The 26,027-nt window shown below is 44.5% G+C and overlaps 1 protein-coding gene across 7 annotated transcripts in view; it reads left to right on the plus strand.

Moving 5' to 3' along the window:
- LOC135914494 (low-density lipoprotein receptor-related protein-like) overlaps positions 1-20,339 on the plus strand; it is a 172,151-nt gene extending 151,812 nt beyond the window's left edge. For all 7 annotated transcript variants that reach the window (XM_065447372.1, XM_065447377.1, XM_065447375.1 and 4 more), the window contains 4 exons: positions 8,378-8,554; positions 11,651-11,830; positions 13,322-13,489; positions 20,084-20,339. In XM_065447372.1, coding sequence (XP_065303444.1) covers positions 8,378-8,554; positions 11,651-11,830; positions 13,322-13,489; positions 20,084-20,252 — 694 coding nt within the window. In that variant the 3' untranslated portion in view covers positions 20,253-20,339. The remainder of the gene's footprint in view (positions 1-8,377; positions 8,555-11,650; positions 11,831-13,321; positions 13,490-20,083) is intronic.
- Positions 20,340-26,027: the final 5,688 nt, after the last annotated feature.

Raw genomic sequence — 26,027 nt, forward strand, 5'->3', positions numbered from 1 at the left:
AAGGGAAGCTCTTTATATTTCAAAGCTATATCAGAATGCATTAGAATAGGCACTTTTAAAGTGAGGGAAACTAAGGGAGAACAGAGGGAAACAAAAAAGGAAACGCAGCAAGTGCTCGCGTTGGTAAAGCAAGGGAAACGATTGAGAAATTTTTGTTAGAATGTCAAGATATCTACCTAGCGATCCATTTAGCCATGTGTAGCCTCCTTGAAGCCCTTGGGTTCAGCGAGAGCAGTGGAAAAGAAACAGTTCCCCAAAACATTAGTAAGGAGCCATTGGATGACTGGTGGAAGAAAACCAGGGAAACGATAACTAACGGAAGCGCACGGAAGCAAAGTTACAAATACGGGTTAAGAAAGTTTCGTGATGAGAATTCTTCATGGTATTCATTTTTTTTAACAGAGGTAGGACATTAGGCAATATAGTACGAAGAGTTTAGTGGAGCAATCCACCACCGCGCCTGAAAAGGGACGCTAATAGCATCCATATATCCCTTGAGTCGACACGGTATGTTCAGGGAGGTGTGTTCTATAATACGGGGGTAACATGCGTGATGAGCACTTTCACTTAGGCCTAGGCGCGCATATAATTTATCTCGGCAATTAGGCGAAAGCTATGGAAGAGCAGGTTGTGTACATATATGTGCACGTATGATCCGCGCGAGTTTACATGTACTTTCTTTATGGGCTGACCGCGATTCAGCGTCCAGCAAATGTTATCGCTCAGCGCAGGATGCGCCTATATGTATAGGAAATTTCTCCAACGTTATGGATGGCTTATCCGCTGCCTGTTCTCACCGAACTTTGCGTAATCTCACTTCATGTATGCTCGACGCTAACTGACTGTGTAGTACTTTCGTGAAGACTACGCGGGCACAAGCGATTTCTCTGGAACCTTCGATGACTGACGTATGAAAGCCGACGCGGTTCACCCGCTGATCAATCTTCCACGACCACTCACTCTGTTTACCGCTATCGTTGTGCTTTGAGTGCAGTCGGTTTCTCTTGGCACACGCGCGCCCACTAAAGAGTTTTACCATTCACAGTTTTGCTGCTATGTTCTTGACTGTCCCTACCACGTGACAATAAGTCTGATTGATTTCTGAGCAACCGGCAACGCTCTCAATTTCGGAGCCCCGCACGGCATCGGAGTCGCTAATAGCACGCTGCTCACGCCGGCGTTGGTAGACGGCTTAGTATAAATAAGCTCGCTCATTCCTTTGCATACGCCGACGATTCTTGATATCCGGATTGGTTCCCCTCCTTCCCCCCGCAGACATTGCGCTAACTTGTTTTGTAAATGTCTACAATCATTTTTGCTCAAGTTGATCGTGAAACTTTCACCTGATCTGAGAGGTGGCACCGAAGGTGACAAAAATTCACCAAAAGAAGCGGGCGCAATTCTTCTTTTCATGACAGCGCGAAACAGGCGATCGCCTCAGATGTGGAAAACTGGAATGCCGAAACTAAATATACAAAAAATATCAGTCGCTGCCTGGTAAATGCAAAGTATTACTTCGAATTTCGTGCTGCAAGTAAATGAATTGAAAGGTTATGTTCTCTATTTTCCGTCTGAGAAAACGTCAAGAAATTGCTGGTCACTACTTTCTGCAGCGTTGTTACAGGCGCGTTTCTGCTCCGCAGTCTTTTCATCATAGCCAAGAAAAGTTGAGCAGCAAGAATAGCTAAACTAGTGTTCTTAAAATGATGGAAAATGAATACAATTATCGCAATATGCCTATCCTATGTAATTTTTTTCCCTGCTGCTGCTGCCAAGCTCTTGTACAAGTGTTTGCTAAACTGCTAATTTAAAATGCCTTCTGAAGTGACAAAACTGTTGAAAGATTTTAAACGATAAATGCGAGATATGCGCAGTGCAGTAGAGAAACAACTTCGAAAAGAATATGAAGACCTGAAAAAATCCGCAGATATTTTTAGTGAACAGATTGATGCTATGGCTGAGCGCAGTGCAAAATTGGAAAAAGGATAGGATAGGATAGGGATAACTTTAATGAGGTGCCGGCATAGGACGATTTAACGTGTCGTGACGCTGGCCAAGCGTCGACCCGGGGTTATACCCTACTCTGCACTAGCCCAGTTGGGCCCGTTTGTAGTGGGTCATGAGGCTTGTGCTTTTCGAGCGCACCCCGGGCCTGCTGGACGGCCCATAGTTGCGATTCCTTGTCTGCAGACTGCAGTGCACCTTGAAGTTCTGGCGGGTAAGTCCTGGAGGTAGCTGCCGTCGGGAACCTGGTACAGTCCCACATGATATGCCATTGGTCCGCCGGACCCGCTGCACAAACACCGCACAGCCCACTCGGATAGAGCTCTGGGTGAAGCACGTGCAGCATTGCGGGGGCGAGGAGTGACGCGGTCTGTATTTGTCTTAGTATTACGGCCTCCTCCCGACTGAGTGCCGGGTGGGGAGGCGGCATTGTCCGTCGAGCTAAGCGGTAACACTTGGTTACTTCGGCATAACTAGTCTGTCCTTGGTTTCGAACCACCACACGGAACGGTCACTCTCGGGGGCACGGAAGGTAAGCGCTCGTGCCGCCGAATGAGCCGTCTCGTTGTGGTTCGGTGAGGATGCACACTCGCCGGCGTGCGCCGGGAACCACTTGATACGGACGGTGCTGCCGCGGTCTTGAAGTTGGAGCTTGCCGATGATGGCGGCCGCCGGCGCGCATATTCGCCCCTTGGCAAAGTTGCGCACGGCATTCCTCGAGTCGCTGAGCACGGTGCGACACTCGGCCTCGGTGATCGCCAGAGCGATCGCAACCTCCTCAGCGTCTGTGGCGTTCGTGCACCGCACGCTCGCCGCCGTTGTCTTGGTGCCGGTAGCCGCCGCAACGACCACCACCGCGAAGCCTTCCCGCTTGTATTCCGCGGCGTCCACATACCGGGCGTGCGGGTCTTGGGCGTGTTGTTCAGTGAGGGTCTTGGCCCGCGCCTGCCGCCGTTCTTGATTGTATTCCGGGTGCATGTTCTTCGGGATGGGGTCCACGTAAATGTGGGCCCGCGCCTCATCTGTGATCTCGCACGATTGCCGGCTGGGAGCTTGAGGGCTGTAACCCAGGCACGTCAGTATACTGCGGCCCGTCTTGGTGGTAGAGAGGCGCTCGAATTGCGCGCTGAGCTGCGCCTCGGCTATTTCTTCTAGGGTGTTATGGACGCCGAGCTGCAAGAGCCGAGCCGTACTCGTGCTCTCCATTAAAGAAAACTCAGCGCTAAAGAAAGAAAATGCCGCAGTATCACAGGAATGTAAAGGACTGAAACAACTATCTGACCTTGAAGACCGGGTGACAAACCAAGAACAGTACTCGAGGAACCGGAATATTGAACTTAAAGGTGTTTCGGCAAGCAACGATGAGAACCTGCCTTCAATCTTGAGCAAACTAGGCGACGTCATAAGTGAACCCATTTCTGATTTCGATATAGACATACGCCATCGTGTGCCAAGGAAAGACAAAGGAAGTCCTAACATTGTCGTGCAGTTCCGCTCTCGTGCGAAACGGGAAGCGGTGATTGAAAAGGCGAGGAAGAATTGAATTTTAACCTCTGATTTTGGTTACCAGAGTGCTGATGGTTCCAGTTCTCCCCCGGTGTTTATTAATGAACACCTTTGCCCCGCCTTGAAGAAACTTCTTGGACAAGTTGTTGAGCGAAAGAAGAAAAAAAGCACGGAAGTACGCGTGGACAAAGGGCGGCAAAATTATCGCGCTCAAAACAGACACTTCGAATGTACTGCGCATGCCTTGCGTTGCGGACATCGATAAGATGAAATGAGGATCCAGGAATCCTAGCATTTTTTTCAACAGCCATTAACATCGATGGCTAGTAAATCGCTGAACCCTGCAGATGTGAATAAAATTCATCGTAAGAAGCCATGCACATCTTTCTTCCTGTTAAACACTCAGTCAGCGCACAATAAGTCTGATGAGCTGTGTGCCTTGCTTTCATGTTTTGGCTTTCCATTTGATGTTATTATGATCTGTGAAACATGGTAGCGACACGAACACGAAGTAATACAGATCCCGGGTTACACATGACACTACTTAAATCGCTCAGTCAAGAACGGTAGAGGAGTACTTTTCATGGCCAGAGAAAGCTTCCAGTGTGATAAAATCGACGACTTTACGGCGGTCACACCAGATCTTTGAAATTTTAACCGTCGTTCGTAACAAAAGCATATTTTCTGTTTTATATCCGGCACTGAATAGGCCTCGGAACGAATGGTCGCACTCGGTGTATAACGTAGCCCACTTTGACAGACGCTGGTAAAGTCGAAGAAGCAAACGTTAACTTGATTTGACCGTTGTTCATAACAAAAGCATATTTTCTGTTTTATATCCGGCACTGAATAGGCCTCTGAACGAATGGTCGCACTCGGTGTATAACGTAGCTCACTTTGACAGACGCTGGTGCCCGCCGGCCTTGCCAGCGGGCACTAGCGGTCCTCTGCGCCATGAAGCCAAGAATCATAGGGCCAATGAAACCGGCGACACTACGAGCAAGCAAAGAGAAGAACACAATGAGGAGAGTGTACAAAAAATGCTGAAGCACCTAGTAGAATGAATGCGCGTGATTCTCGGTGGTCTCGAGACTCCGGCCGCTAAAAGTGCCCTACAAGTGCTCGCCGTGCTAGAGCCGCTTATCGCAGGTCTTTTTCTATAAATATTTTGTTTGGCGCTTGTGCTGTTCACGCAGGGGAGGCCCCCACCAGCTTCGTCCTAAAGCCTTTATTTTATGTTCACTGAAATTGGTGACTACAAACTTGATGCGAAGCCTGATTGTGGCTTCATGGATGACATTTGTGAATGTTTATCATCAGAGTGTTGAACTTGCTTTCGCCTTTGCGCATCTCTCTTGCTATGTCTTCATCATCCCTCATCACATCTTTATGTCCCCGTTCCCCCTCCCCCTGTGCAGAGTAGCAGGCTAGAGCACCTTAGCTCAGGCCGACCTCTCTGCCTTCTTTCAATTAAATTATCTCTCTCTCTCTCTAATCCGTCTACACTTGAGGGGTTCCGCACAAAAATATCAAAAATAAATTCGAGGTGTACAACCAGTCTGACGTAGATGCCGCGTACGAGTCATTTCTGCGTCTTTTCAAAAAGGCTTACTCGGAATATTTTCATCCTAAAACACTGAAGCCTAGAAAAGCTAGAAAACCTTGGATAACCAATGCACTTCTGAAACTAATCAAACAAAAAGATGCTCTATTCAGATGGTTTTTCGACACAAGAGACACATGCCATCAACCCCAATTTAAGAAATTTCGAAATAAGTTAACTGCTGCTCTTAGACAAGCCAAGAAAGATTACCTTCACAGGTTGTTTAATCCTGATGCTATAAAGCGAACGGATATCACGTGGAGAAACCTTAGCACTGTGCTTAACATTGGACATCAGCATTCAGAGGGCGTACGAGAATCGATAATTAACGGGGAACGTTCATCAGGCGCGCATTTAGCAAATGCCTTTAATAATTATCTTGTGTCCCTTGTAAATAGTTTGCACGATACACGCTCCGCAGAGTACCTCAATTCCAGAAATTGTGACAGTGCTTTTTCACTTCCAACTAGCGCCGAAGAAATTTATCTCACGTTTTCCCTTCTGAGAAATAGTAAAATCTGCGATGTTGATCACCTGCAAATATATCCCTTAAGGCATGTTTTAGATCTGATATTCCCAGTTCTTGAGCATGTGTGCAATCTGTGCTTTGTAAACGATATTTTTCCCAAGTGCATGCAGCTCGCAAACGCTACAGTGCTCTTCAAAGCCGGTGATAATAAGAAACTGTCCAACTACAGACCAATATCCATTTTGCCTGTATCTTCAAAACACCTAGAAAAATTGATAACACTGATAATGACCGCTTTCTGCGAAAAACACAATATTATTTCTGACCGTCAGTTCGGTTTCCGCAAGGGTCACTCGACAAAGTTAGCTCTACTAACACAAAAGGAACTAATACTACAAGCATTTGCGCAAAAGTTAGTGACACTAGGCGTTTTCATCGATTTTTCAAATGCGTTTGGCACAATTAACCACATCACTCTCCTAGCAAAACTAGAAATTTACGGCTTCAGGGGCCCCTTCCTTGGCTTAATCAAAAGCTATCTGCAGTTCAGGTGTCTAAGGATTTCAATTAATAACTGTATTTCCCATAACTTACCCATTCATTCTTGTGTACCTCAAGGAAGCATTCTTGGACCTTTGTTATTTATTATTTACGTAAACGACGTGATGAATATTGACACCACTGTCCGATTCATCACATACGCTGATGACACTAGTCTGTTCTTTACAACTGGTTGTGCAAGGGACCTGTTGGTTCTTGTGAACGCTGCTTTAGGTGAACTTAATAGATGGAGTTCATTGAATTCACTGTCTATAAATAAAAACAAGACAAAGGCTGCACTTTTTCAATCTAAAAACAAAAATGTCCACATTGACGGCCATTTGCTAATGGGTTCCTCGATTATCAACTTTGTGCCATCCATTAAATGCCTCGAGGTCGTATTTCAAGAAAACTTACTTTGGAATCTTTATACAGACTCAGTTGCTAACAAAATCGCTCATGTTGTGGGAATACTAACAAAACTTCGATTTTTTCTTCCCTTGAGCGTCAAAAAACTGCTTTATAACTCTTTTCCTGTCCCGTCTGAATTATAGTCATTTAGTCTTGGGAAACACCACGATGTCTAACGTCACAAAACTTCTTCTATTGCAGAAGAAAGCAGTGCACGCTGTCGCCAATTTGTCATATGACGCTCATCCCCAACCTCTTTTCAGCGCCTTTAATTTACAGCCGGTAACCTCCATATATCGTAGTATTTTAATGAAGCCTTTCACTAGTGCGAAAAAACAGAGCACGAAATTTGTCGAGCATTTATCTCTATTGACAATGAATTCTAACATTTGCAACACACGCCACAGAGAAACGTGGTACGTTCCTAAAGCGCGCACTAACTACGGTCAACAAATGTTACGCCACACACTGCCATCTTTGTTAAACTCATTAGAAACTCAAGAGACACCTATCTCCCCTTTTAATGGGCTCATTGTGGATTCTTTTTTTCTTTTTTTTGTTTTGCTCTGGTATACACTGACGCCATGAATGCTTAACCAATTTTCTCTGCTTGTCAATAACTTATTATTTACAGATGTGAATTTCAAGGCTGTATTATTTGTATCATTTAATTCTATTCCCTTTCTGTAATATAATTTCTTGAAGCATTTTATTGCTGATTTGTTTTTACCCGTATGCATTTCTGTTATACAATATTCACTAATGTTCACTTTTTTGTTTGTGTACTCTTTATTGTGCGCAGTGCCATTTTTGTAGGGGTTACAGACCCCGTCAAGCCGAATTCATTTGGCTTTTTGTCTGTACTTCGGTCATCTGTACATGTATGGATGCAAATAAACTTGAATTGAATTCAATTGAAAATTGAAATTATTCCAGCATTCAGAATTTCAGAAACTATCCTTTCACCTCACTAATAAAATGACTTTCAAATCCCAACGCATTGCTCCTATTGTACTTATCTGCAACTACATTTGCTTAAAATATATTTGTCTATTTGTCTGCTGTTTAAACTCATTCACCACAATCCGAACAAAAATGTATGTCCTCGTCATAGCCGAGTCATCTCTGTGCAGTTCGTTCTTCACTTCGAAAATTGCCTTTGTGCTTCAGCTTACGTCGCGGAGGCAATGGTATCATATAACTCAATTCGATTAAGATCTTAGACAACGTTTTCTTCAGCATACACTGGTAGGCACCGTAAACCCTATAATTGTTCACTTAATCACCATTTCATCTGAAATAGAAATTGTGCGTGACAGTTACGTGCATTGGCCAGCCATACTGACTACTCTAAATGGTGCGCAAAAAATACTTGTTCTATGGCTCCAAATATATTCCAGGAGTCTTCCCTACGACCACAGTGGAAAACAAGTTGAACTACGGCCCAACCTCACCTGGCGATGATGTCGCTACGACTCCCACACCCCAATGGGCGTGCTGCTAGCGGCCTCTGCGATGCTCTGTATCTCACTCTTCGCTTTAGACGTTCAATGTTTATCTTTGCACGCCCTTCGTAATGAGCGATGCGAGTAATTGCAAATGTATCACTGTAACAGCTTGCAAAGGGGAAGGTACTACGAGCGCTATACATGGGTCTTGTATATCAATTCACCCTTTCAAATGTTCACGCGAACATTTAACGCTTCTTTCGGAGTTTATATGTGAACTGTGTTGTGCCGTCATATGCGGTAGAGATTATGCAACAAGCAACATATTTGCGTTTGTGACCAAGCGTTTGCCTTTTATCTATTTATGATTGCGAACTCCTGACTCTTTTTCCCTAGCATCCCAAGGCCGCAAGAAGAAGAGCACTGCGCGCCATGCCAGTGCGACGACAAGCAAGCGGAGTGTGCTGTTGCGGGCACCATGTGCCACTGCGTCAATGGGAGCCTTCAGTTCAGGGAGACGGGAAAATGCGCCACGAGCAAAGAGGACTGCGGCACACTGCCCGTTCCTCCACTGTAAGAACCGCCTTCTTTGGCTACATTCAAAGTACTAGTTGCTAAGACACATTCTAAAACCAACACCATACATAAGTGCCGTTAGATGTGGCAGTATGCAGCAAGTGTCTGTGTGCAATGCAAAATAGAAGTGAGCGCTAGATTAGGCGGCGACATAATAGCACTCTATTTCTCGCGTAGACCCATAGTAAAGCTGTTTTATTTTTTTTACTAGTGAACAGAGGTCACTAGGATGCCTTTACTGATGTCTAAATTCGGTTTTAGCACTTTTATCGCTCGATATAGACACCCTTTTCAAGAAGCTGCCCAGCCCATCCATAACCACACATGCCCGATTCAGAAAACCGCAAGTCTTGTTAACCAAACACTGACTATGGGTAATGTCGATAAACACTGGAAGGCTCTACAATACCTACAAGCTTGAACATGCATGTCAGTTTCTTTTTTGTCCTTTGTTTAAATGTGTGGCGCTGTAAACAGCACGATCTCGTACCACCTGACCTCAATCGAAGCCTTATTGAAAATGTTCTTCAAAAGCTAAATGTTCTTTAAAATTTACTCTAAGCTAGAAAAGTCGTCTGACTCGTGCTCCAAGTCGGGCACCAACGCTAGAAAGTAAACATTATTTTGAATCAAAATATTTCGCCAGATGGATGCTCTTTCTCCCCTGATATCTTTTCTCAACAGTGCTACTGAGACTCGTAAATTTGGCAACTGATTCTAAATAAAACATTTATAACTGATGATGTAGCCTTCGCAGAAATCACATACGTAATATAAGCAGTGCTTTAAACATTAAATATTTATTCCACCAGAATCCGCCTCACACTACAATGTTCTTTGCGGACTAGGTACTCCATTTATCGCTTGAATACGTTTCATGTTCGTGTAGCTTATTCGAATTTACAGAGTGCTTCGAAAGCTGAACAGATACAGTGCCTTCCGATAAATCCTGCCATCTAGCGCTGTGAAATATAGACAGAGCGCCATCGCAATGCAGAAAACGTATTCACAAAGTAGCTGACCACCATTTTCGTAGGGTTAATAATTTCATCAAAACTACGGAATGAAAAACGCGGTAATGACACTTGCTGAAGAAGGGAAAAATCAGCATTTGTACGCAAATAAGGAAGGGAACCTTTTGAAAGATGGTCGACGAAATTACTCTGTACGAGAAGCTCAAAAGCGTTTTGGCAAGTACAATGACAGATATCAACAGCCACATAGTAGAACAAAACTCAACTTGAAGTGCAGCAGCTGCAGTTCAAAGAAAAGGATTGCTGCGTGCACTACAGTTGGCACATTTTTCTTCGTTCTTGCTGCTTAAGCCTTCTGTACTGGTCGCTTTTGCACAGCACAAGCTTGTACTTCGAATAAATCCACCAAGCTAAACCATTGCTCACAGGAATTCGCTTGCAACAGCAAGAGCTTGTGTCCTGAGAGTACTCCAGGAAGGAAATAATACCATATGCCACGCTGCATGTGATGTGAGCCCTATGATGCAGTGCCGTGTTTCACTTAAGGCTATAGTTTGCAGTGAAATCTTGGCGTTGCTGATTTACGCATGCTGCATAAGGATTACCGCATTACATTAAAATATACGTAAACGACCATCAAGAGCCCAAAACTATGGTTTCGGACACTAAAAGTTTCTACTCTTAAAACAGTACCTGCGCTACATTCAATGACTAATTTTCAATTGTCTGCTAATAATAGGAAACACCCTGTATAAAATGAAGTAGACGCGCGTAGAAAACCCGTCGTTCTGGGATATATACCAGGATCATACCTAGGAGCACCCACTGTGGCTATTAGCAGTAAATGGCCAGGTAAATTAACCCCTTGAAAGCGGGCATCACACAAAGAAGGCTATATTGTTAAATTTTTCATTCCGCCCCACCTGTCTTATAAAACGCAGCTCATGCAGGAGCATATGATTATACACTTGAAGTAACATCGTATTAGCTACTTATAAACTTCCTAGTTATTATTCAGGGGACGCTGATGCAATCAGTACAGATCTGTTTGAGAAATCAGAGCCTGTATTATGCTACAAGATGACAATTTGCAAGCAATCAAAGGAAAAAAGAAGGGCATCAGACGCTTGGTCGAATGCTCGTGTAACTGTAGTTGTGAAAACCTACGATGTGGACATGCTTGCTGAATGCAGACTAGCATGACCAACCGGCATGACGTTTACACCTGTGGAATCTATCTTTCTGTGAGATGAACTACCCATCAGTGAAAACATTTTCACACAAATATACGTCTCGGAGCGACAGTTCTCGTGATGCCCAATTACTATTCGAGCTATAGTGCTGATATTCCCTTCACCATTCATGTCAAATTCGCAATCGATGTTTCACTGATTCGCTTGACGAAGCATTATGACAACGTACTTCATGAGCACCGCATTGAAATTATTACTTCGCGGAATATCAAACACAATGTCATGATCGCTTTTTAGTTTATTATTCCAACAATATTCACTAAGCTCCAGAATCTAACATAACGAAAGGCCCAACATAAGAGTCAGCGTTACTTGCACCATAGGTAAACGATATCAACAGCAACATAACTTCAGCAATTTAGAGAGATCACTAGCACCCATGACACCGAAGCATCGCAGTGAAATGTTTACAGAAACAGTAATTGGTCTGTTATACAAGTGTAATTTTTCGCATAAGCACAGTTAAAAACAAGCTGAGCTACCTAACGATCATGTCGCTCCGGCTACCTCACCACGAGGGGAGAGCTGCTTGCGGCCTGTGCGAAGCCCACTATCTCCTTTAACGCTATAGACATTCATTCTTCACCTTGGCACGCCCTTCGTTATGAGCGCTGAACGTAAAGACTGGCCATGTAAGCGCTTGTAAAGGGGATGCTTCTAGACCTCGAAAGTTGGTTGCGTACATAATAATATGGCTTCTTATTGTTCCCACATGCATTTCATGCTTCCTTATAAGTTAAGTTATGAAGTCCCCAGTGGACTCTCGTGTGCACTAGAAATTACGCAACAAGCAATATATTTTCTTTGGGGAAAAAGCGTTAGCCTTTTATTTATTTCTGATGCAATTTCTTCATTTTATTGCCCAGTATCCCGAGGCCGGAAAAAGGAGAAGATCACTGTTTGCCATGCCAGTGCTACGACAACCAACCGGTGTGCCCTATGGCAGGAAGCATTTGCGACTGTGTTAATGAACGCCTACGCTTGAGGCAGAATGGGCAATGCGCCATCAGTAAACACGAATGCGGTTCACTATACCCTCCTCCGCGGTAAGAGCCTCCTTCTTTGGCCAGTATCTTGTAGGAGTTGCTATTTCACATTGTAAAGCCAACACATTATACCAGCGGCGTGCGATATGGCAATATGCACACAGCAGATGGTTGCAATGCGAAAGAGAAGTGAGCACTATTTGACGCTGCTATATAAAAGATCCTGTGCCAGTTGAAGCAGAGCGCAACTTCGCGCAAAGACCTAAGTTAAGGTCATTTTCTTCACGAAGAAACAGAGGTCACTAGAATGGCCTCAAGTGATATCGTAAGTGAATTGAGCTTTAGCATGTTTTGCTCTCGATACAGTCACATTTTGAAAGGTACAAATCTGCCGCACTGCCGAGGCCAATCCTGGCCACACATGCACGATTCCGAAAAGCACATGTTTCACTACGCTGATGCTGAACATGGGGATTCTTCATTGATCTCTAATGGCTCTACGATGCCTAAAAGCTTGAAAATTTGTACAAAAGCTATAGCCTACTCTTTAAACATTTTCTCCGAAGTTAGAATGGTCGTCAGCTGACTCGTGCTGCAAACTATCGCACCAAAACAAAGAAAGTAAGCCAAAATATGAATCTCAAAGTCTGCCCACATGTATGAACACAGTTTACTGAAATGTTTCGACGGCAGTGCGACTGAAAAAGTACTTGAAGATGTGGGTAGGATTTCTAAACATACAATTTTAACCGGTGATGTAGCCTTCAAAGACATCGCGCTGGCCATCAGTTCAATTCTCTAAACATACAGAATGTTGCCAACCGGCTTCCGTGTCTCATCAAGCTGTCCTTTACGGACTACGTACTCCTTTCATTACCTAAAACCCTTCATATTGCTGCAGCTCATTCAAATTCCTAAAACGCCTGTGAAATATATATATTGCACTTGAAAAAAATACACAACGCCATCACAACAGAGAGTACATATTCTCGAACCATCTGACCACCATTTGCACAATTGTTAATAATTTCACGAAGAACTATGAAATAATGAAAAATATGGCGAAACCGCATTGCAAGCATTTGTATCAAAAATGAACCTTGTATCGACGCTACTACGGAGCACACTCCCCATACGTATGTTTCACTTTTTCAGGGAAAAAAAACCTGCACATATCAAGTAAAAAAAATGTGCTGGGCAGTCCGCATAGTTCAACCAATATGCCGCGTGCAATTCATTATCGCCGTCATAACGCACAAAGCTTAAAAGCCCGGCGCTCACAACCTTTCCATCTACACTACAACATTTCCATATTATACTCATGCATCTAACGCTAACCTGTCAACTATCGTTACTCGTCAAACACTGTCGTCGGTACGACCGTTTTATTTCACTGATAATGACTCATAAAATATCTGTTTACTATAGAAGAGTCACTGCCGTTTCCTCGTGTTAGCTTCTACCTAAGAATCGTCTATGCATGGCTCAAGTATGCTAATGCATTTCAATACAGGAACCTTCAAAAGAAAACTTACGTCCATGACATTTCAGCTTTCAGAATGCTGAAGGCATGTGTGCTGCTTGCAAGTGCCCGGAAAATCTTGCCGAGTGCCCTGTCGATGGTGGCTGGTGCGATTGCATCAATGGGTTTTTTCTGCTCAGGAACTCCTCGCGATGTGTCCCCAAAAAAGAAGACTGCAGCACTAAACCTTTGAAAGTGTAAGTAACCACTCTGGTAGCCCTAGGGGTATATGTTCGCCTTCTTGTCCCATAAATACCGCAGGAAATGCTCTTTGAGCGTGAACTCGTCGTAGCGGTTGCCTCAATAAAGGATAATTGAGAAATTTATTTATGGTGCGCGAAACCTAAATGAAACCAAGGTAATGTTTAAAATTTTAAAGCTTGACATGCAAAGCTAACTTTATTTTGTTTATTTCCCACGATGAAAGTCTAGCTTAATGCCATTTTGTTCCATGGTATTGTTACGTTTTTTATGTGGTTGTTGTAGCGTTGGCGTACACGACGCCGCAGGACGAGCTACGTGCAAGTGGGGAAATGTACTTCTTCAATACTGTTACATGAAGATGAAGCTAGTTGCAACAATCTCAAGAGCACATGTCACCGATCTTTCACTGAGATCTGTCTGTCGACGTACATTATTCTAATTCGGTTGTTCCTGTATTCGTCAACCACCAGTTTCTTTCCTTTCTGAACACCTAATCGGAACTTTGTTTTTGTACGCCTTCGTTCTTTATCGTTTCCCTACTGTTCTTCCACCAGTCTTCCAAGCGCCTCTTACTAATCTCTATTGTGGACATGTTTACTTTTCTCCTGCTCTCGCTGAACCCAAGTGTTTCGAGGAGACGACATGAGAGCAGCATTCCGGGCAAGTTGGTGATCCATTGATTAAACGATATTGCGCGACATAAAAAACGACATGGACGTGACAGAAGACGACACACCAAGCGCTTGGTGTGTCGTCTTCTTTCACGTCCGTGTCGTTTTTATGTCGCGCAATATCGTTTAATCAATAGACTAGACATGCCTAAATCTACCGCTGTGCAGATATCTTCACATTCTAAGAAAACATGCTCCGTGGTTTCACTAGCTTTACCACAGCAAGCACATGCTTCTTCTTCGTTGCATCTCGTTTTATAGGTGCGTATTCTAAGGCACCGTGATTTCGCTTCGAAAAGTACTGAGCTTCCCTTTGAGTTATCATAAATGGTTTCTTTGCTGATTTCGTTATTTTCTATTAAGTAATTACTAATAGTAGGTGTCTTTTCTATTACCGCCACCGATGAAATTATCTCAGCCTCTGTGAGTTTCCACTTGACATTCTTTGTTTCCATGATGCTCACTATACCAGTCGCTAACTTGCTGTTAAAATTCTTAGTTATTTTCCGTCACTGTGAGTCTGTTTTTCATGTAGAAATACCTGAATACTCTTGCAGCTCATTCACTTTCTACCATATCCCACAGTCGTCCTGCGTAATAAATGCTATTGTGAACTTTTCGCACTTCATAACTTGTCCAGCCCATATCACCCTGCACAGCTTTGTTTGTAGCCTTTCCGTGAGTGCCCACTGTGAGGCGTCCCACTGGCCTTTAGTTGCCATCGAGCCTTGATTGCACCCCGGCCTTCGAGCAAACAGCCGCATTTTCAAATGCAAGTCCTGGAACCATTACACCTTTCCACTTACCCCGGAGCACCTCGTACCTATCGTACTCCCATAGCACTCTGTGTTTCACAATGCCGCATTTCTCTTCCTCTTTGTTATTATTGCTTTTTCCTGTATTTCTATATATCTATTGGTTTCATTTATCCATGTATCAAGGTATTTATATTCCTTTACCCGAGGTATTTAGTGGCCTTCTATTGACACTGTCTGTCCACTATTTTCATTGAATGCCACGGCACCCAATCTTCTAACGGAATATTTCAGACCTAAACTCTCACCTTCCTGTCCGCTGATATTAGCCAGATGTTGGAAATCACTTTGCTTGTTAGGTAGCTACACAATGTCGTCCGCATAAAATAAATCTCGAGGCTGCCGCTCTACTGCTGTACCCGCCTTGTTTGTATGGCAGATCAAACCCGATATTACTTCATTCTAGCGCCCTTTGCCTCCGGACCATGAACATCATAAACAGCAGTGGGGATAAAGGGCATGCCTGCCTCGGTCCCTCGTTGATATCAACTTTCTCCTTGCTCCTCTTTCCTTTCCATTCAACGCAGACGGTATTTTCTAGGTAAATCTCTCTCAAAAGCTGTACGCAATCGTCCCCTAAGTCTTCCCCTTCCAGATTATGCCACAAAATGTGTCGGTATACGTTTTATACGCTCCTGTAATGTGTAAAAAAAGCCACATATAACGGTCTCCTTTCTAGTCTGCAGATTTCAACACACTAAGTAAGGACAAATAGGTTGTCCAGACGCCTACCGATTCTGAAGCCCTTCTGGAGTTCTCCCAATATACCAATATTTTCTGCCCATGCTTGCAACTTCGATTTAGTCACCTGCACTGCTAACTTCTATATTACCGATAATTTATATGATTTATATATCAGTGATGTATCAACGAATTTATATCAATCATTTATACGAGTGAATTTTATTGAGTGCGGAGCACTTTAGAGTCCCGGGATGTTGTCCGCCCAATGTCGTTGGCCGTCACGCACCCTGGCTGATGCCGAAACTAGTTAAGAGAGGGCGCCACAACACTGAGGCTGATACCGAAACTAGTTAAGAGGAAGTTTTAGCTCGGGCCCAACTCTAACGCGGCCTATTCAAATACATGTAAAACGAAGAAACGTTTTTCTCAGATAACCCCTGGACCGATTTTAATGAAATTTGTTGCATTTGACAGAGAAAGTTAAATTCTAGTGACTGTTGGAAGCAGAATTTTGATTTAGGTTGTGAATTTTGTTACAAGGATTATCGAAAATGCGGAAGTTTGAAAAATAGAGGCATGAAGTTTACAAATATATAGCTCTGCATCAAGAACAGATATCGCGGTGCTGTAAACGGCATCCATTAGACCATTGAAAGCGGACAAATTCGATATGTCATTTACATCTTACGTGAATTTTTTACGTTGTTTACAGGGGTTCTGCAAAAGCTATATTTACATATTACAAAATTTTTTGAGATTCATGTGTAACATATCAAGTTTGTCCGATTTTGATACACTATTAGATGAAAGTCACAGAATTGTATTGTCACATTTCGTTGCTGAGTTACGGAGCTGTAAACTTGATAGTTTCGTTTTCTGAAAATTTTCGATTTCTGTCAATTTCTAATAAAATATTGATGACCTATATCACAAAGTCAAAACCTACAGTCACTAGATTTTAAGCTTTTCTTTTAAATGCAACAAACCTGGTCAGATTTGGTGCATTGGTTGCCGAGAAAAACGAATTCTCCTTTTGCATGTATTTAGATAGGAGCACCCGAGCTAAAGCTTCCTCTTAAGACAGAGCGCAACAGCCTCTCTGAATAGACCCTGCGAACAAAGATCCGGGCCGAGGATCACTATGTCCAAAAGAAACAAATTACAAGAAGGCGCCCTTATTCACTGGTTACGTATACTCTACAGATAACTGCACTCGTGCAACTGTAGATCAATTTGTTTTCAGCGCTTAGAGAAAGAGAGAGAGAGAGAGAGGAATGGTTCGTTGCAAAAGAATTGTTAATAGAAATGGAATGGTTCGTTGTTCGTTGTAAGAAAATGTTGGCGCTATTGAGCCTTTCGCGGAGCAGTTTTTTTTTTTTTAGGAAAACGAGATGGCGCTTTCGGCGGCGTGCCACACGTAGCCTCAGCGACCAGCGCACGAACACAAAACTACTACCGCTTCCACTTTGCTTCTGTGTGATCGGTTGTCGGAAATGCAACTGAGTTTTCGCTCACGCACTGTGCTCCAGTCATGCTGGATTGAATCATGCGGATTGAAGACGTATGCAGTAGTTGCTGCATGAATTACGACTGGCATATTTAGGAATGTAATGAATCTGTATGGCCAAGTTCGCGGACCACTGCTGCAGCTGTCTGTAGATGTTGCCGGCACTTCGAAATCTATGGCTTTCCTCGAGGATACAGAAATTAGCTCGTCTGCCAGCGTTGTATCACTAACGTTTCAAAAAAAATTATTCCGCTCCGGAACGTCGGCGAGAGTGAGTAATCCTCGGCAGGCAATGGCAAATGCAGTAGTGCCGCTACCTGTCATAGTAAGTTTCACGCACAGTATCAACACACACCTGCCCCAACTGGCACGGAAACCTAGGCCCAGTCTATCGCCAACGTGTCAATGAGTGCATGAGCGCACACTTGAATATATATGCGCCAAATACTCACAATAAATGACGGACTATATCGACATCGCACAAATGGTCGAAGCTGAATGTTTCGTAACTGTCAACAAGACTAAGCTACTTACTAACGATAATAAATCTTCGCTACAAGGTATTACAAGATACAAGATAGCTACGTTTCAAGCCTTGCGCGCAGCAAGAACAAATCTATCGGAAGTGAGCACGCCCGCGTGTGATTAGGCAGAAAATTATCAGATAGCCAAAGCTGGCCAGCCACTGCTTCGATATATTCGCCAAACGAAGAAGGACGAGCAAAACACAGTAATCCTGATTCAATTCATGAGCGGAAAGTTCGGTTAGCTTGGAATACATATTTGGCCCCGCTTTTAAAGCCAGCACGCGATATGCTGCTCGAGCCGTTTGGATGTAACTTGTAGCTTAATCAGCTCCGAAAGCGTTTTTGCATGTTGTCTGAGGCTGTGGCCAAAGCTTCGTTTCATCCGCCCAGTCACCGTCTGCAATATCTAACGAAACAGAGGTTTTCTAAGCTGCGCCGGCGTCATACAACCCTATCGTATTTACGGAGGCAACGGAGGCAGTGGAGGCAAACAAATGGCGCGTCACCACGTGATCAAATATGGAAGTGCCCAGGGGATGGCCTCGAGAAAGGTCAATATATCTGCCGGCCTTGAGGAAGCACGACTTCGCGCTTGCATTTTCAGCATTTCTAACTTGCCATTTTCGCACTTTCTCACCCTTACGTCTCCCTTAGTTTTTTTTTTATTTTTAACTGCACTATAAGTTATACGGGTGCTCTAGGTGCAAGACAACATCGGCCCTTGGTGCCTACTTTCCGGTAATGTCCCGCTCCACAACGCATGCGTGGCTCACGGGTACGTGGTTAGAGCACGTGGTTTAGAGCATAGAGTTTCTCACTATATTACCTAGAGGGAGATCTAGCGCTGCTGCGCTGTGGTATGCACGGGAATGGCGGTATATTGCGACTTCGGATTGGCATCGTTCTCGGAGAGCCAGGCGAGCACCGTTTTGTCTATCACAACCATTCATTTACTACTAAAGCTGGACGTAAAAAACTGTTTTAGCTTTATTATTACACAAAAGCATGTTTTATTTAATTACGAGAGCTTATTATCGCATGTAGAATTATATGAAACGTAAAAAGTATCAGTGGGCCGCTAAAGTTGGAGGACAGACGACAAGATTCGCGCTTGCTTTGAAACAGCTTGTGGTCTGTTCTTTCTTTTCTTCCCTTCGTCATGCATCGTAGGTGAGTAAAGATGCAATTTGCGTGAATTGAGACATTTCATAAAGATTTTACTTTAAGAACGCGTTATTTGTGTAGAAACGTTTTAGACTAAGCCTCTTACAACACCAGCCAACACAAGCCTCGCAGACACATATACGGTCACTCCCATGGCGGCACGGCGCCCCTTAGAAACTCGCATAGACGGTGGCACCAGATTTCCCTCTAGGTGTTATAGTGAGAAACTGTATGGTTTAGAGGGCCTCCTGAGTCGCTGAGTGTTTTTGTGTGGAAAAACGACGAGGCGAAGTGAACGCGCCCACAACAAATGTCAACGCAAGCAGGCCAGCTTTCAGCCTTTCGCTGCTGGCATGAGCCTCATGAGCACGACACTGCCAGCACCTTGGCACACCTGCTGATCTGCACTGGCACGAACGGAATGGGCAGTAGGGGGTTCTAGTTAACGTTATTCTACTATTTATTTCGATGGGCGCTGAGAAACGCCACCGCTTTCCCTTCAAGATCATCGCGTGCACCGCTCTATGTCGTTCAGCACCTAGGTGCGATTTTCTGCCGTGCAACTCCTGACGCTCGTCATCGCGCCAGCGTTCCGGGCCAGCTGGTCTTGGAGGCTGCGCGCAGACTTCTCGGCAGTGCCACCAGAGGGCGAAGCGCGTCCAGAAGGAAGCGCCAGAGACGCACCCAGTTGTCGCATGATGCGTTTCTTAGCGTTCGCACGCGCCGGCGTCCTTGTGTCGCTATGTTGATTCAATGCAAACGCATCACCCTCGACATTCATAGTGCGATGGCTTTTGCCGAAATATCTACGCGTTTTTCTTTTTTCTTTTCTTGCTGCAACCCATAATACCAGTTGCTGCAGCCCTTCCTAACGTGTTCTATCATGGGATTTTTTGCCTGCTTTAATATAGAACGTCCATATTCTAAAAGACAGTGCGCTAAAGCAGATAGAGCGGTTATTATGCAAAGCATCCCCAGCGACTGTCATCGCTCGTCAAATGCGCTACACTTTATTTGAAATTTTGTCTTTGCCCGTTGAAAGGCCGCCATGTAATAATCTCAGTGGTGATGTGAAGGAGACAACGTTGTCTCCATAAACGACACCACTGATGCTCACCACTTCCCAAATGCTACTTCGAAACTCCAGCGTAGCCTATCTCAATAATTTTTTTTCAATTCTAGCAGCGCTAATTACTTCTTATGTTTTCTTCCCCAACAGTATAGAACAGGAACACGGGTGTGCAATGTGTATTTGCCCCGAAGACGTTCAGGCATGCTCAGTCGAAGGCACCAACTGTGACTGTGTTAACAGAGTGTACCGCTACAAGAAAACTGGGAAATGTGTGCGTAACAGTGCTCATTGCAAGCCATTTATTCGTTCTTCATGAGATCATGCTTTCGTAGCATTATTTTTGTTGTTCTTTTATCGGCCTGTAGAGATTGAAAGAATGCCAATAAAGATGGAGAAAAAGAAACCAGTGTCACTGTCAGTTATTTTTTTCCGACTGGGCAAGTTGAACAGTATTCATGTACGATATTAAACGGTCTGAACCGGTGAACAGGTGCATTTAAAAAAAGAAGAGTAGTACGTAATACGTGATTTGTGACACAAATCTAGTAAAGGCCCTGTCAGCAGGCAATATAGAGGCAAAGCTGACTGGTAAACTCTGGCCTTTCTGAACTGCCAAGCACCGATGCTAACTTGACCTGGATAAAAACAGGATCGCAAACCTGACAAAAGTGGAGATTACATCCAAGTTTTTCAGCAGTTAGCAATATATATATATATATAGGAACAATGAACTTCTGTTGGAGGTCAAATCAACGTCACTGTAACGGCATCATGTAACCTCTATTGGCGGCCTTATTTTTTGTACGAGAAGCCAAACCAGAGCCGAGAAGTTCTGCGGAAGTGGGGAATGAAACTGCACGGGATGTTCAGGAAACACAGGTTAACAGCATTTATGAGATTTTTTTGCCGATTAAATGTAAGACAAAGCAAGAATCGTTACGGTAGAATAGGTCATTCCTTAAGGGTTCTAATATTCGATTGCTCTGAGATAGATCGGAAGTTGCATTGGAGATTGTGACTGTAATTGATTACTTATTTCATTATTCTTGTGGCACAAATTTATCATTGTTAGTCATCGTTCGCGCCTTCATCACTCCTTGATCCCATTGGCATCCTCGCTGATGACGAGGACTACTTACCTGGTTCAGGACTTCCCTGTGGTAACTAATTGAGTGAATCTGACTGAAAATATGTGTGCGACAGTCATGAAGGCCATCGCCATCATCACTATGCGTAAGGTGCTCACGTCACCACGAGACGCCAGGGTTAAGCAAAGGATACCGCAGTTTTTTGTGGTGGTTCGTGGGACATTGCCGGCATATCTACAATGCGAAAACGAAGAGCACGGAACGAGCCAGGTCTGAAGGCTAACAACTGCAACTTCATTTTGACGCATTCACGGCTAAATACAGAAAGGAAAGCAATACAAGCAGAGCAAAATAACCAATCAAATAAACAAGACAAGAAGCACACGTCGCAAAATTCAGCCGATATGTGCAAAAGGAGATTCGATGTCAAGGAAAGGAAAGCGCAGTCGAGGACGGCAGAAAATGAGTGGGGTGATGAAACTAAGAAATTTGCCAGCGCAAGTTGCAATCAGCTAGCTCAGGGCTGGTGTAATTGGACATCGCAGAGAGAAACCTTCTTCCTGGCAGTGGACATAAAAATAGGCTAATGATGACGCAAAAGGGAACAGATGAGCGTTATTCCGTTTTCTTCAAGTCAGGTGTACATCGCCTGACAATGAAGAAGAGACACATGGAAGAAACGCTAAAATCTAAAAGCATTAAACACTGTTAATGTGGCCCCGTTCCCTTCTCACATACATCGACTGACTTCTTACACATGTACTTTCTTGATTTCATTTATTAATTGCTACCGCTCGCTTCATTTCGCTTTCTTGATATATCCAAGAATGCGCCGGAGTGATGCATCACTTCTTCGGTCTCCGTCCTTTCTTTTTCTCATACAGCGTCTACTTCGGCTCAAGCAAGCTGCATGTAAGCTATCAAGAGGCATGTGAGCACGTGAACAATAAAACAAGCTTATGCGCAAGCAGGCCAATCTATTGCTGTTTGAGATCCTCTACACCCAGTCTGTTTCACATTTATTAGGAATAGCATTCCTGCGATTGTTACAGTAGCATTTCCTTTTGTACAATTTAACCGTTTTAGTTTGCTGATCTCTAAACTGGTGCAGTGCGAAAAAGATGGTCCGTTCCCGAAGATTGTACAGTCTAAAGATGTTGGCCAATCCCGAAGGCAATCAACTCTAAAAATGTGGGCATGACCTGGCTCACGGCGCCCTTCAATGAAAAACAAAATCCTTTTGAAATATTTATGAATTCACTTTTGTTTCCAAAGAATGCTATGCGCATACTTGTATAGGCATCATAGGCGAGTTCAGCCACAATGTTTTTTTTTTCTCATTTCAACAATATACTCTTGCAGCAGTGGGAGTGCCTAGAGCTAGAGCGTTCGCGTCCTATGCCGATAATAATGGGTTCAAATCCCGGTACCGCCGGGAACCCACCTGATTCTTTCTGTATTCCCGAACTGTTGCTCGGCTTTGAATCGGATGTTTCACGTGGCTCCCAGAGACCTCACAGTCTGCGAGGTCTCTGGGCGCCAGGTGTCCGCACTCCCAGCCAGGTGCCCGGCCAACACGAGATTCTAACGTTCAGGAAGGACACCCACCTGGTGGTAAATTCCCTGTATTGAACTGGCAGACATCCTTCTATATATTTGCGTGTATTGGTTGTTGCTCAGCAAGCATACTTGTCTGTACAAATCTCTCCCAAGCCATGAATCTCCGGCAAGCAGGGAGCGTGGCAGTTGGGGCTTCTCGTAGCTATTTCAAATCTGGTGGGTGTCCGGCAGATCCGGGCGTGCTACCCACTGGGCAACGGCTGTGTTAGTAAGATGTTATTACTAAGAAACTTGTACCTTGTGGACAAAGCGTCATCTAGCGCGGTTTTGTAGAGATAAAGATCACAATATACTTGGTCAAAATAGCAGCAACTTTAACTAAAAAGCCTTCAGTCACGTGGCGTTATGTGTGAAAATGCCATAAATCACTTCTTCTATGAATTTGAAAGTGATACCATGCACAGTAGTGAATATGAAGCCCCTCAACGGATCTGACTGATGTATATATCCTACAATTCCATATGCCCTACATAGGCTTACAACAATCAAGTAATCTTGATTCACCCGCTGCCAGCTTCCGCATAAGGAAACGTGTGCTGATGGAAGAACTAACGTAGAGAGGAGATGAAATGATCGTGTTAGGCCAATTTATGGCGGGATTATTTCTGAATATTGTCTAGCACATCAATATTTTCACGGATGTGATAGAAATTGCATCGACAGAAGGCGAAGTCTCCTGTAGCATCGCCATCTCGCGATGCGGGCGCGAAAACTCATTCAGTAGTACACCTCACCATCCTTTTCATTATTAATGGGAAGAAATCGGGTGGACTCCTTTGTGGATATGTGTAACGCAGTCATCGTCGTATTTGTTCCAACACAGACGTCTGCGTTAGGTTACGTTTCTGCTTCATAAATATTGGAAAAGTAAAAGCAGCGGCTCACAGAAGTGCTTCTTCTGGTGCATTTTCACTCGTTTGCTAATTGACCAAATCCTATTATTTTTCCTGAACTGAGCCCGCTTCCCAGTGTTTCTAGACTGCTTCGTTGAGTCGTGCACATTTCTTACATAGCTCGAAAGAGGAGGTTCCAAAACTTTCACATGCATGTGAATAATGTGAGCTTTGTAACACGCAATAACACACGAGGCAGCACTTCTTTTTCACGCGCAAGCGTACGTGCCCCATTTGCGAAATCGGCGAGATTATGTGTCACCGCGAGGGTAGCCAGTGCCGGGCGAAGGAGGTGCCTGCAGGTGGGGAAGAAAACCGCCTGCCGGGGAAAGTACGACGGAGCGCGCTAACCGTGTGGAAAAGCAACGCCATCTAGAGGACTGTCTAGGTGGCGTTGAGCGAAGCGGGGAAGGAGAAAGAAGGCGAGTCGCTGCGAAGGAGGAGGAGGGTAGACGTAGGTGCGCTGTTTCCTAACAGTCGCTGCGGGTTTTGTGTGCGCTGTGGACGTACAGGGTTCGTCTGAAGATCGACAGGCCGTGCGCCGACTGAGAATGATGGAGCATCGAAGCAAGCGGCGACAAGCCGAGCGCAAGCCGTCGCCAAGCGCCGGGCACGAGCTCAACAAGTGCGGGAAGAGCGCGGGCTCGGCGTGCCCAGGAGTCTCCAGAAGGGGAAGAAGGAGAATCGCAAAATTAATAGCAGGAATAACAAAGTGTACTTCGTTACACTTTGTTATAATCGAAAAACTGACATAAAACATACAAAATAAAAAGAATAATACTTGGTAAAACCGCCACACTTAAACATAATCAAAGCATCTTTAAAACATTCTACGGACGATGCACAATGAAGGGAACAGCACCCGTACACTTGCGCGCAACCCGGGTCCACGAAGCGAACTGTCACCAACTTTTTTTTGAAAATTTTACTTTGGTTATTGACCAGAAAGCTTATTTTCGCATCTACTCTTTTTTTTTCATCTATAATGGCTATCGCAATATTGCACAGTAAGCACTGTGTATATGATTTCTAATTTCAATAAATTCCTGTACATCCAATATAAATTTACAATAATGCAAATGGCCTACTCAAGACATCTACGGTAGAAAATTATCCATGTTCACCATTCGCATTAGGGAGCAATGAGAGGTGGATCTTATGCAAGGCTTTTACCTATGCACACCAAATCTGTTACCTAAAATTCTCGAAGAACGCGATAGTTCTAAATAAATGCTGAGGGCTGCAGATTCACAAGTCGCACATGTCTGTGTCCCAGCAGAACTAGAACGTACTCTGCGAGAATTAGCTTATGTACATCTATGCGATATCATCCCACCCCGCCTTTGGAAATAACAGAGGATAACAACATCTGACGGCTCATAGAGCAGAATTTCTCAAAGCGGCATTCTAAGAAATAATTCACATAAATGGCTCTACACTAGGTTATTTTTAAACAGCAGTTAAAAAGCATCGTCTCCGGTACTCTTGACAGCTTTACAGCAAGATTGGAAACATGCGATAGTTCAGAATTTATTAAAGGCGTCGGGATGTTAGGCTTATGTTGGGTGGAGCCATGTAGGGGGGGGGGGGGGGGGGGTGGAGGGCGGAATGTTCCACATCCTTCCAACGTGGCCTTTAGTGGCGCTGGCTAACACGCCTAGGGCTAGATCTGGTACTCTTGCCCAGCGCAAGTCTGGCTTCGAAGAGTGCGTCGTCTGTTACGCCAGCCGCACTCTCACCAAAGCGTAAACAAACTATTCGGTCACTGAAAAAGAATGTCTCGCAATTGCTTGGGCAATCACCAAATTTCTACCTTAGCTATGTGGCCGTCTATTTGATGTCGTGACCCATCACCACGCCCTGGGCTGGCTGTCGTCATTAAAAGACCCATCTGGCCGCCTAGCTCGTCGGGCGCATCATCTACAGGACTATGACATCCGTGTTTACCGGTCAGGCCGTACGCATTCAGATGCCGACGCTCTTTCACGCTCACCACAGTTCGATGAGCATGGTACTCCGTCTGTCTCCAGCTACAATTCTTCGTCTCGCATTCACCGACATGCCAGCAGAGCAGCGTCGGGATCCTTGGAAAGCCTCTCTTCTACAGTATATGTCTCAACCGTCATCTCGTACCACTGACCGCTGGCTTTGTCGCCCTGCTCGCCACTTTGCCATCCGCGAAGGGCTCCTGCACCGCCGCAACTACCTACCTGATGGTCGTAAATGGTTGCTTGTGATTCCTCGCCATTTAGGTTCCGACGTCTGTGCCTCTTTTCATGCGGATCCGCAATACGCCCATGCCGGTGCACTAAAGACATATGCAAGCCTATGGCTTCGATACTGCTGGCGAGGAATGTACCGCTTCCTTCGGCAGTACGTGCACTTCTGCTCCAAGTGCCAACGCCGCACGAACCCACCTCACAAGATAACAGGGCCGTTCCAACCATTTCCGTGTCCCTCCCGGCCTTTCGACCGTATCGGGATTCACTT

This window comes from Dermacentor albipictus, chromosome 8 (genome assembly GCF_038994185.2).
Source record: "Dermacentor albipictus isolate Rhodes 1998 colony chromosome 8, USDA_Dalb.pri_finalv2, whole genome shotgun sequence".
In the NCBI taxonomy this organism is placed as follows: domain Eukaryota; kingdom Metazoa; phylum Arthropoda; class Arachnida; order Ixodida; family Ixodidae; genus Dermacentor; species Dermacentor albipictus.